This window comes from Scyliorhinus canicula, chromosome 13, assembly GCF_902713615.1.
Source record: "Scyliorhinus canicula chromosome 13, sScyCan1.1, whole genome shotgun sequence".
NCBI lineage: Eukaryota > Metazoa > Chordata > Chondrichthyes > Carcharhiniformes > Scyliorhinidae > Scyliorhinus > Scyliorhinus canicula.
Window position 1 is genome coordinate 92,433,224 of NC_052158.1, and position 12,873 is coordinate 92,446,096.

General features: G+C 47.7%; 1 protein-coding gene across 2 annotated transcripts in view; it reads left to right on the plus strand.

Annotated features, from left to right (window-relative positions):
* The window catches only part of gfm1 (G elongation factor, mitochondrial 1), a 96,490-nt gene that overhangs the window by 41,735 nt on the left and 41,882 nt on the right, over window positions 1–12,873 (plus strand). For both annotated transcript variants that reach the window (XM_038815142.1, XM_038815143.1), the window contains exons 9-12: window positions 107–244; window positions 1,282–1,383; window positions 5,900–5,956; window positions 8,764–8,901. In XM_038815142.1, the coding sequence (XP_038671070.1) occupies window positions 107–244; window positions 1,282–1,383; window positions 5,900–5,956; window positions 8,764–8,901 (435 nt within the window). The remainder of the gene's footprint in view (window positions 1–106; window positions 245–1,281; window positions 1,384–5,899; window positions 5,957–8,763; window positions 8,902–12,873) is intronic.

The following is a 12,873-nucleotide window of genomic DNA, read 5'->3' on the forward strand; positions in this document are numbered from 1 at the left end:
TTGACCTTTCTGATAATCACACTACTACAGTTTGTTTTATTGAGGAGTGAACCTCGTGCAAAGATGTGCTGGTATCAGTGTAATTAGTTTTCCTTTAACTTCTCAGGCAGGCCGATTTGGGCAGTTAACATATATTCGAGTTTATCAGGGTATGCTGAAAAGGAGTGAAAACATCTACAACACGCGAACTGGCAAGAAGATTAGAGTGCAGCGTTTAGTCCGAATGCATGCCGATCAGATGGAGGTATGTATTCTAACCTAATATATTTTATGTTCTGTCCACTTCCTGTCCATTCTGCAGTGAAATTTGTGGACAGCTCTTTTTGCACCCATGGTTTGTCTAGTCGTTCATATCAATTATTTTTGATACAAATAATGATAGAAATGCGGGGGGGGGGGGTGGGCGCGGTATTCTCCGTCCCCCACAGACACGTATTCTGGCACGGCGCACACTCGCTGGCAGCAGAATCCTCCGTCCCGGCAGCTGTCCAATGGTGTTTCGCATTGTGGACACCCTCACTGTGTCAGGAAATCCACGGGCGTGAGTGCACTGCCGACGAAGCGGAGGATCTCGCTAACGGAGAATTCTGCCCAGGATCTCTTATTGAGAAAGGTGACTAAAACTTAATGCAGTGTTTGATCTTGGGATTTAGCCTGATGGAATTAGATGGTGTAACATTTTATGAAGTCGGGTGATTTTTGTTTTTGAGTAAGAACTCCTTTATAATGGTAGATTATATTTGGTTTTAATGCTCAACATCCATCTTGTAACTATGTAAACTGAAGTTGGCCAATCGATCCTCATATGTTCAGTGTAGTACGTGCAGATATTGCTATTTGGTTACCTCCAAATCGATGAAGGCAAGAAAAGACCTATACAATCATTCTTTAAAGTTGTTTGATACTATTTCTGCATGCAGTTGGTAACATTTCTTAGTCTCTTTACACATTATTGAATTAGGAGAAACCCAACAAAGTTAATGCTAGGTAGAACCGCTTCATTTTTGTCACAACTGATATTTCCAACCATGCAGCATTTTCTCAGTGCGACATAGTATTCAGTGAAATTATATGCCTATGCCCATGATGGAGCTTAAATACAACCTTCCAAATTAGCGCCGAAAGTGCTGCCACTGAGCCAAAATTTGGTGATTCTGAAGATTTTGATTGAAGTGGATGGATAAGCATTTCACCTAGCTTTATTTGAGAGAAAGGGAATAAGGTGACCAATTTTTGAGAAACTATTTCAACTTGCGTGATATTTTTCTTTGTCTTCCACAGGATGTTGAAGATGTTTATTCTGGTGATATTTGTGCTTTGTTTGGCATTGATTGTGCCAGTGGTGATACATTTACTGCAAGAACAAGCTGCAGCCTTTCAATGGTAGGGAAGAAACGTGTAACAAAATCTTCAAGCATTCAGTTTCTCCCACAGTGATCAAATAACTTCCTCCTCCCCAAAAGAATCACTCATTTTTGAAACCCCATTACAACCAAGCAACGTGGGAAAATTAAGTGTCCCTGTAAAAGTGTTGGAGTATAAGCCATCTGTGAGATCAAATATCTGTCATCATGGATTTCTCGGTCACCGAATCTAAATCACCCACAGGAGTCCTATTGGCTGACATAGATCAGTACCTGCCGATATTTCCAAATGGGAGTAAATCGCACATTCAGGTTGTTCTCATCCAACATGAGCGCCACACTGTTCTCTGTATATTCTACCTCCCTTTTCTCCAATAACTCCCTGATAATGATTGTCTGTCACTCAGCAATCTCCTCCCCTGTTTCTCTAAGTGTCCTTCCTTGATGAGTCATTTGTTTTGAGTCGTTTTAGTTCATTTAGGAAGTAACCTCATTCATGTGGATTGAACTTTAGGAGGATATGTTGGTCATGTCTTTTTCCTTCGTGAATACTTAGTAATATTTTGGCGTATTTTCAGGTTTGCAATCCTCATCCTCAGTTTCTACTCTGCCGTTCATTATGATCATGGCTGATCATGCCTGTTCGCACCCCCTGCCCCATATCCTTTAACCCCAAGAGCTTTTCTAACTCCTTGAAAACACAATGTGTTGGCCTCAGCTGCTTTCTGTGGTAGTGAATTCCACAGGCTCATCACTCGCTGAATGAAGAAATCTTTCCTCATTTCAGTCCGAAATGGTTTACCCCGTATCCTCAGCCAGTGACCCTGGTTCTGGATTACCCCACCATCGGGAACATTCTTCCTGCACCAACCCTGTCTCGCCCTGTTAGAATTCTATAGGTTTCTGTTGACTAGTTGTGGTCTCACCGAGCCCTGTATAATTGCAGCAAGACATCACTGCTCCTGTACTCAAAACCTCTAACCATGAAAGCCAACATGCCTTCTTTACCGCCTGCTGCAACCTCATACTTACTTTCAATGACTGGTGTACAAGGTTTCAAAAAGGTTTTTATACAACTGACCCTGCCTGCAGCTGGTGCTGGACGGGATTTACTTTGCAGTTCAAATCGGCTGTGCGGAGAGAAAGGTCTTTACTCTGGACCTTCAGAAAGAATCCATCATGTAAGAGAGAGAAATCTGAGCTGTGACCCTCCAGCTTCTGTTCAAAACGAAACTAAAAGTAAAATACAGTCCACTGAGGAAGGAGCATTCCAGAACAGTCAGCACCAATCAAAATTGAATATCAGCTAAGGCCCAGCATTGTAAAATAGCTCATTGGCCGCCAGTCAAGTCCATCAAGAGGTGTCATCACTGATGTCAGACCAAACAGCACATCCTACTGGAGTGGCCCCTTTCAAAATTAAAGGGACAGTTCATCTTAAAGGCATAGGCCCCATTAATTGTTCAGGTACAAAAATTGAAATAGCCAAAAGCACAGAAATTAAAAGGAAAAACAAGGGAGAGACGAGGATTAGCATGAGGAACCTTACAGCATCTTTGCATCCTCCTCACAGCTCATCCTCCCATCCAGTTTTGTGTCATCTGCAAATTTGGAGATATTAGTTAGTTCCCTCATCTAAATCATTAATGTGTGTTGTGAATAGCTGGGTTCTTAGCACTGTTCCCTGCTTATCCCACTAGTCACTGCCTGCCATTTGGAAAAAGACCCATTTATGCCTACTCTTTATTACCTGTCTGCCAACCAGTTATCTATCCATCTCAATACATTACCCCAATACTATTCACTTTAATTTTACACATCTTATGTGGGACTTTATCCAAAGCCTTCTGAAAATCCAAATAAACCACATCCACTACTCCCCCTTGTCAACTCTACTAGTTACATCCACCAAGAATCCCAGTAGCTTTTGTAAATTTATGATAGAGACTATCCGATTCTGCCACTGTTTTCCAAGTGTTCTGCTACGGGGAGAATGCTGGTAGGTGAAGTTGAAATGCCCATCAGCCATGATTGAATGGCGGAGTGGACTCGATGGGCCGAATGGCCTTACTTCCACTCCTATGTCTTATGGTCTTAAATCTTTTATAATGTACTCTAGCATTTTCACTACTGCAGACAGCAGGCTGAATTCCCTGTTTTCTCTCTACCTCCCTTTTTGAACAGTGGGGCTACATTAGCTATACTCCATCTGTAGTAAATGTTCCAGAGTCTATAGAATCTTAGAAGTTGCCCACCAATGAATCCACTATTTCTTAGGCCACTCTGGGATGTAAATTATCAGGCCCTGGGGATTTATTGGCCTTCAGTCACATCAATTTCCCCAACACTGTTCCCCCACTAATGCTGCTTTCCTTCAGTTCCTCCCTCTCACTAACCCCTGTGTTCCCCAACATTTCTGGTAGGTTATTTGTGTCCTCCTTTGTGAAGACAGAACCAAAGTATGTATTTAGTTGGTCAGCCATTTCTGGGTTTTACTGCAACTGACATACATTTGCCGTCAATCTTTTTCTCTTCACATACCTATAGAAGCTTTTACTGTGAGTTACTATGTTTTCCTTAAGCTTCCTCTCGTACTCTATTTTCCCCTTTTTAATCCTTTGTCCTCATTTACTGAATTCTCAACTGCTCCCAATCCTCAGGTCTGCTGCTTTTTCTGGCCAATTTATATGCCCCTTGGATCTGATACTATCTCTAATTTCCTTGTAAACCATGATTTAGCCACCGTTCTTATTTATTTTTGCACCAGACAGGAATTGTTGCAGTTCCCCATGCATTCTTTGAATGTTTGCCATTGCATATCCACCGGCATCCCTCTACTTATAACAATAATCTTTATTGGTATCACAAGTAGGCTTACATTAACGCTGCTTTAATTAATGTTTCAATCTTGTCTGTGCTGTTTATGGTTTTCTGATTATCTGTGACTCATTTTTTATTGTTGTAGTATTGAAAGAATTTCTACTGTGCTACGAGAATTCACATATATACACTTTGTGGTAGAATTTCTTTCATGTCTGCCGAACGTTGCTTTTTCCGAGTGTAAGTGGGTCAGGCTCCCTCTACTACTCGCCTGTTTGACCTTGTGCCTCTGATCTATCTTTCTGGGATCTGGCACCCTTCTTGCACCCTCCCCTACCTGTCCAGTTTATAATGATTTTCAATTGCTGCCTCAGTATCTTTGTTCCTTTATGGCTTTGGTTCAGCCCTTCCTCTGCCATTGGAGGTGGGCAAAGATGATTTTTTTTGCCCTTATTGGTGTATAAGCAATATATCTCAAAAGCTAACGAATGAATTTCATTCAAACTTGGTGTGCAGGTGGGCAGCACAGTGGTGCTGTGGTTAGCACTGCTGCCTCACGGCACCGAGGAACTGGGTTCAATCCCAGCCCTGGGTCACTGTCCGTGTGCAGTTTGTACATTTTCCCCATGTCTGCGTGGGTCTCAGCCCCGCAACCCAAAAAGATGTGCAAGCTTGGTGAATTGGCCACGTTAAATTGCCCCTTAATTGGTAAAAAATAATTAGTTTGCAGATAGGGTAGGGCCCAACTGAGAGCTGATTAATTTTTAGCAAAGATGCAGATCTGGTTCCTGGAATTTCTTTAAAAGATTCAGATCCATTTGTTAAAAATGGGAGATGAGGCAAATTGATTTTTTTGTTTTAGAATATTGTGGGCTGTTTGATTTAGAATGTTGTTGATTGTTTTAGAATGTTGTGGATATCCTTGGCTACTATGGCGCAAATTAACACAGCTGTCAAAAGATGAACAGAGTTTTGAGAGCAGGTTGTTGGATGTGGATTGGCCTGAGCCTCCTCAGTGAGATGGAAGCTCTTAGTAAAGCAATTTCTTTTTTCAGTTTTATAGTTCTAAAGCATTAACCAGGCAGGGAAAGGCTTCAAGGAAGTACTGTATAATTGAAAAAACGTTGAATTAACACAGCGTGGCAAAAGTTTACTGAGTACCTTCTTCACTTGATTGTTAAATAAGCAAGTGGTTGTACATCAATCCAGTTTTGACTGAAAGCTTCATTTGGGGAAATTGGAAAACTTGCTTTACAGAAATGTAAATTTGTAGTCTTTTAGTATCAAACAATTTGTACACATTTAATTGAAATTTATAGTTACACCTAATACGTAATGATCACCATATGGATAATTGCTCACGTTGTTGGGTGATAAAATCTGACAACAATAAGAAATGTGTCTTCCCACAGCTGTTCAATCTTCGAACTGGAAGAAAATTATTTTTACTGTCAGAGCCCAATACTGTATTGCGAAGTGCATTTTATATTTTTTCTGACCTTGAAACTTGTACATTTTAGGAAGGAAGGGGCTGTGGGAGTAAAACCAAGTTTGATATTTATAAGTCATGGTATTTTGAAATGTCATCTCTTATGGGCAAATAATAAAAATATTCAATGTAATTGCAGCAATGTAATCAAGTACACAAATATAAGAATCTCAGATGTGAAATAGTTTATATTGATATAATTGTTCTATTTTTAAATTCAATACAGGAATCTATTCATGTCCCTGAGCCGGTGATATCAGTAGCAATAAAACCTGTCGACAAGGTATGTAACTTTGGGGAGGCAATTATACAATTTAGGTTTTGTGCTCTTCAATATTTTTAGCAGTGCTCTTGGGCATAAATTTGGAAAATCAGGTTTCAGTCTCTGCCTTGCATATTTTTTGAAAGTTGCGAGACTCTTTCCTCGCCCTATGTGCCTTTGCTGAGGAATGCATTTTTCAAAGGAATGGCGATGTACCTTAAATTGTTGCAGGAAAAACATAAGCGTGCAGAATCTGTATCTAAATGAGCATTTGGTTGCCTGAAGAATTTGAAGGCAGGTTTTGGTGCCAAACTAATTTGAAATTCGAGCTGTGATGTAAAAATCACAGGAAAATATAATATGGATTTGGGTCCTGTTTTATTGAGCAATGAGTTGAAGAACTCCAGTGATATATTTATTGATGTTTTCACTCTTTTGGGTAACTTATCCATAGAATCCCTACAGGGCAGAAGGAGGCCATTCAGTCCATCGAGTGCACTGACCCTCCGAAAGAGCACCCTAATAGGCCCACTCCTCCGCTCTATCCGTAACCCTACCTAACCTTGCCCATCTTTGGACTTGGAAGAAACTGGAGCACTCGGAGACAATGGGAGAAAGTGCAAACACACAGGCCGGAATCGGATCTAGGTGCCTGACGCTGTATGGCAGCAGAGCTAACCACTGTACCGCCCATCAGCTATGTATGTGAACATGTACATACTTGTTTCAAATATTTCAGTCGCTCAAAGTTGTTTTGTATCAAAAAGATAATTATCATTAGATGTTGGACATGTTCACAACAGGATTTTCTTTTTTTTTTATAAAATGTTTTTAGTCTCCATTTTCACATTTTCCTTCAAAATTTACACCCCCACCCACAGACAGTAAACGGTAACAAATACAAAATCAATCCCCCTAACAATAACAACGATCCCATCTTCCCACCACACCAAACAACGATCCACCTGTCCATAGATGGATCCAATAAAACAAACCCTCCCACGGTGGAAACAAAAAACAAAGGAGAAAAAGAAAAAGGAGTCCGGGACCGCCCATGGTCACCATAGAGTCCGCTCGCCCCCCCCACAAACACACACACACGCAACGCCATCCAACCTCTGAAAGAGTACCGTACATGATACCCAAGAGTTGTAAAACCCCCCCCCCCCCAACTCCTCCCGTCCACTACCTCTTGTAAAACTCCTCCCCCCAACCTTGGTTCCTTCCTCCCAACTTTCGACCCTGGCTAGATGACTCGGACCCTGTTCTGCCAGGCTCCGATGGCTGCAGCCCCTCCCCCCACCTCACCCCCGTTCACTGGCCGGCTTAAACCGGCCAGCGTGGAGGCCCCCGCCCAGGTCCCTTTCCCCCTTGCCCGGCCCTAGGAAAGCCCAGAAATCCCCTTTTAACACACAAACCCCGCATATCCACCTACACCCAAAAGAGCCCTCACTTCGAGTGAAAGTCCCATCACTTCCCTTATCCAAATATATACAACATTGGCTCCTTTAGCCCATACACCCACACGCAGTGAAACAAAAAAGAAAATACAATCATGAGGTTACATCGGCACATGGCCATTTCTCAGTTCTGCCACAGTCCTTCTGCCTTCGCAAACTTTTCCGCTGTTCCAAAATAAAAGTACTTGAGCTTGTAAGTCACCCTCAGCTTCGCTGGATATACAATGCTGCACTGCACCTTGCTAATGAACAGTGCCCTCTTCAGCCGATTGAAAGCAGCCCGCTTCCGCTTGGCCCAGCACAGGACCTTCTCCTTCACACTGTACCTACGGAAGCACGGAGTCACTACCCTTGGCGGCTCATTCGCCTTTGTTACAGGCCTCCCTGACCGATGAGCCCGATCCAGTTCATACCGGGACGGATCCTCCCCCTCCCACAATAGTTTAGCCAGCATTGCGGCAAAATACTCAGTCGGCCTCGGCCCTTCCACTCCTTCGGGTAGCCCCACAATCCTCAAATTCTGTCGCCTGGATCTGTTTTCCAGGTCTTCCATTTTTCCTCACAGATCCTTGTTAATCTCCATCCCCTTCCGCATCTCTTTCCCCATCGAGGTAAGTTGATCACCGTGCTGCAATAATGTCGTCTCCACTTCCTTCAGTGCTTCCCCTTGCTCCCGCACCTCCGTCACTGCGCTCGCCACCCGCCGTCATCACCGGGGAAATCGCCTCCTCCACCAGCACATTCAAAACCTCCCTCATCTCCTTCCTCATTGTCTCCATGTATTTTGTAAACTGCCTTGCGAATTCCGCAGCCATCACCTTAGTTATTTCTTCAGCCGTAAGCAATGCGGCCTCCCCTGGTGCTCCAGCCTCCATTTTCCTTGGTGACCCCGTGGTGACCTTTCCACTCCCCGACGGGCCTTCAGCTGTTTTTTTTACGGCCGTTTTTTTGCTCACCCTCGACATTTTCCTTTATTCTGTCTTCACTGTGCCTACTCCCTGCTTTTGCCACCTCCTTGGACCCTGAGACTGGGCTTAAAGCCCCGAAAATGCCGTTCCCGAACGGGAGCCCTTAATTGCGCGGCTGCCTCCCGCCCGCCGTCACCGGAAGTCCCCCTCACAACAGGATTTTCATTGGTTTTTTTGACTTTAGGAAGTTACATAAAATTCATCGATACTTTCTTAAGTTCATGAACTCAAACACTCGGATATTTTGGTGCATCTCTCTAGTGGGAATTGGAGCATCTCATTTTGTTTTCCAAATGTAGCAGATATGTTGAAACTACAAATGTACTGTTTAGACCAAGAAAAGTATTTTTTGAATGTAATCTGATAAGGAAAACACTTAGTGTCTTATATTCTGTTTCAGAACGATCTGGATAAATTTTCCAAAGGAATTGGCAGATTTACACGAGAGGACCCCACGTTTAGGGTTGCTTACGACACTGAAAGCAGAGAAACCGTTGTATCTGGAATGGGAGAATTACACTTAGAAATTTATGCACAGGTATTTCACCCATTGTAACTTGATTTTAAATTGAGGGTTTGAATTTAATGCAGTTCATTAAGTTTTTTCTGAACATTAAGTTTCAGTGGGTGTATATAACATGTATTTCCAGTGTTACAATAACTCTCAAATTCAATTAATTCAAGTATTGATAAAACATTCAAATGGCAGGAAGGACAATTCAATCTCTGTGATAAGGTGAGGGAAAACTCAGGATTAAAACAACATTTAATGTACAAAATTCCCAATAACTGCATGTGCCATGAATAGTTTATTTTCTGTAGTCCTGTTAAAACTTTGTTAATGCCATCCCTTCTGTGAGCAATACAACTTTTAAGGCAGGGTTTCCCAAACCTTTCAAGCCACAAAACCCCAAGAGACCACCCGACAGTATTTTGGGAACCCGAAACATTCTGATAATGTTAATGCCCCTTTTCTTGCCGTGAAATAGGTGCAAACACACAACTCAAACATGAGCTAGTCTTTTCTAGCTGTATCTATGCATATATTTGGAAGAGGCACACAGTCACAAGTACATTCACCAGCTACATGGCTCCTTCACATTAATCCCTGGTCAGGCCACCTTCTCGTAACCCCTTAACATTAACCCATGAAAGCACTACCCACTTTAGCAGTTGTTAATAATCAAAAAGGTCTCTTTGTTAAAGAAATGAAGCCTTTTTGTCATTTTTAATGTGAGGAATGATGCTGGAAAGCTGATACTCATATCGGACTCACGCATCTCTCACTTATACGAATACACGCATTCACCTCGCTCACGCACAAATGTGTCTCTCTCTTTTCTCTCTCACTCTCTCTCTGATTCACCGCTCTCTAGCCTCTCTCACACATACCACTCCAACTCCCACACTCACCCGTTTGTCTCTCACACTCACCCGTTTGTCTCTCACACTCACTCCTTTGTCTCTCACACTCGCCCCTTTGTCTCTCACACTTGCCGTTTGTCTCTCACACTCGCCCCTTTGTCTCTCACACTCGCCCCTTTGTCTCTCACACTCGCCCCTTTGACTCTCACACTCGCCCCTTTGTCTCTCACACTCGCCCCTTTGACTCTCACACTCGCCCCTTTGTCTCTCACACTCGCCCCTTTGTCTCTCACACTCGCCCCTTTGTCTCTCACACTCGCCCCTTTGTCTCTCACACTCGCCCCTTTGTCTCTCACACTCGCCCCTTTGTCTCTCACACTCGCCCCTTTGTCTCTCACACTCGCCCCTTTGTCTCTCACACTCGCCCCTTTGTCTCTCACACTCGCCCCTTTGTCTCTCACACTCGCCCCTTTGTCTCTCACACTCGCCCCTTTGTCTCTCACACTCGCCCCTTTGTCTCTCACACTCGCCCCTTTGTCTCTCACACTCGCCCCTTTGTCTCTCACACTCGCCCCTTTGTCTCTCACACTCGCCCCTTTGTCTCTCACACTCGCCCCTATGTCTCTCAGACGCGCCCCTATGTCTCTCAGACGCGCCCCTATGTCTCTCACACGCGCCCCTATGTCTCTCACACGCGCCCCTATGTCTCACACGCGCCCCTATGTCTCACACGCGCCCCCTATGTCTCACACGCGCCCCTATGTCTCACACGCGCCCCTATGTCTCACACGCGCCCCTATGTCTCACACGCACCCCTATGTCTCACACGCGCCCCTATGTCTCACACGCGCCCCTATGTCTCACACGCGCCCCTATGTCTCACACGCGCCCCTATGTCTCACACGCGCCCCTATGTCTCACACGCGCCCCTATGTCTCACACGTGCCCCTATGTCTCACACGCGCCCCTATGTGTCTCACGCGCCCCTATGTCTCACGCGCCCCTATGTCTCACGCGCCCCTATGTCTCACACGCGCCCCTATGTCTCTCACGCGCCCCTATGTCTCTCACGCGCCCCTATGTCTCACACGCGCCCCTATGTCTCACACGCGCCCCTATGTCTCACACGCGCCCCTATGTCTCACACGCGCCCCTATGTCTCACACGCGCCCCTATGTCTCACACGCCCCCCTATGTCTCACACGCCCCCCTATGTCTCACACGCCCCCCTATGTCTCACACGCCCCCCTATGTCTCACACGCCCCCCTATGTCTCACACGCCCCCCTATGTCTCACACGCCCCCCTATGTCTCACACGCCCCCCTATGTCTCACACGCCCCCCTATGTCTCACACGCCCCCCTATGTCTCACACGCCCCCCTATGTCTCACACGCGCCCCTATGTCTCACACGCGCCCCTATGTCTCACACGCGCCCCTATGTCTCACACGCGCCCCTATGTCTCACACGCGCCCCTATGTCTCACACGCGCCCCTATGTCTCACACGCGCCCCTATGTCTCACACGCGCCCCTATGTCTCACACGCGCCCCTATGTCTCACACGCGCCCCTATGTCTCACACGCGCCCCTATGTCTCACACGCGCCCCTATGTCTCACACGCGCCCCTATGTCTCACACGCGCCCCTATGTCTCACACGCCCCCCTATGTCTCACACGCGCCCCTATGTCTCACACGCGCCCCTATGTCTCACACGCGCCCCTATGTCTCACACGCGCCCCTATGTCTCACACGCGCCTCTATGTCTCACACGCGCCCCTATGTCTCACACGCGCCCCTATGTCTCACACGCGTGCCCTCCCTCTCGCAGACGCGTGCCCCTCTCTCTCACACAGCCCTCCCTCTCTGTAACTCACCCCCCTCTCTCACTCACCCCCCTCTCTCACTCACCCCCCTCTCTCACTCACCCCCCCTCTCTCACTCACCCCCCTCTCTCACTCACCCCCCTCTCTCACTCACCCCCCTCTCTCACTCACCCCCCTCTCTCTCAATCACCCCTCTCTCGGTCACTCACTCGCCCCCCGCTATCTCTCTCGCCCCCCGCTCTCTCTCTCGCCCCTCTCTCTCTCTCGCCCCTCTCTCTCTCTCTCTCGCCCCTCTCTCTCACACACCCCTCTCTCTCTCACACACCTCTCTCTCTCTCACACACCTCTCTCTCTCTCACACACCTCTCTCTCTCTCTCTCACACACACCCCTCTCTCTCACACACATCCCTCTCTCTCACACGCGTGCCCCCCTCTCACGCACGAGCCCCTCATTCTCACATATGCGCCCCTCACTCTCTCACACGTGCTCTTCCCTCTCTCACACGTGCTCTTCCCTCTCACACACGCGCTCATCCCTCTCTCACACACGCCCCTCCCTCTCACACGCATGCCCCTCCCTCTCACACGCATGCCCCTCCCTCTCACACACGCGCACCCCTCCCTCTCACACACGCGTGCCCCTTCCTCTCACACACACGCGCCCCTCCCTCTCATGCGCGCCCCTCCCTCTCATGCGCGCCCCTCCCTCTCTCATGCGCGCCCCTCCCTCTCTCATGCGCGCCCCTCCCTCTCTCATGCGCGCCCCTCCCTCTGTCATGCGCGCCCCTCCCTCTCTCATGCGCGCCCCTCCCTCTCTCATGCGCGCCCCTCCCTCTGTCATGCGCGCCCCTCCCTCTCTCATGCGCGCCCCTCCCTCTCTCATGCGCGCCCCTCCCTCTTTCATGCGCGCCCCTCCCTCTCTCATGCGCGCCCCTCCCTCTCTCATGCGCGCCCCTCCCTCTCTCATGCGCGCCCCTCCCTCTCTCATGCGCGCCCCTCCCTCTCTCATGCGCGCCCCTCCCTCTCTCATGCGCGCCCCTCCCTCTCTCATGCGCGCCCCTCCCTCTCGCAGACGCGCCCCTCCCTCTCGCAGACGCGCGCCCCTCCCTCTCGCAGACGCGCGCCCCTCCCTCTCGCAGACGCGCGCCCCTCCCTCTCGCAGACGCGCGCCCCTCCCTCTCGCAGACGCGCGCCCCTCCCTCTCGCAGGCGCGCGCCCCTCCCTCTCGCAGACGCGCGCCCCTCCCTCTCGCAGACGCGCGCCCCTCCCTCTCGCAGACGCGCGCCCCTCCCTCTCGCAGACGCGCGCCCCTCCCTC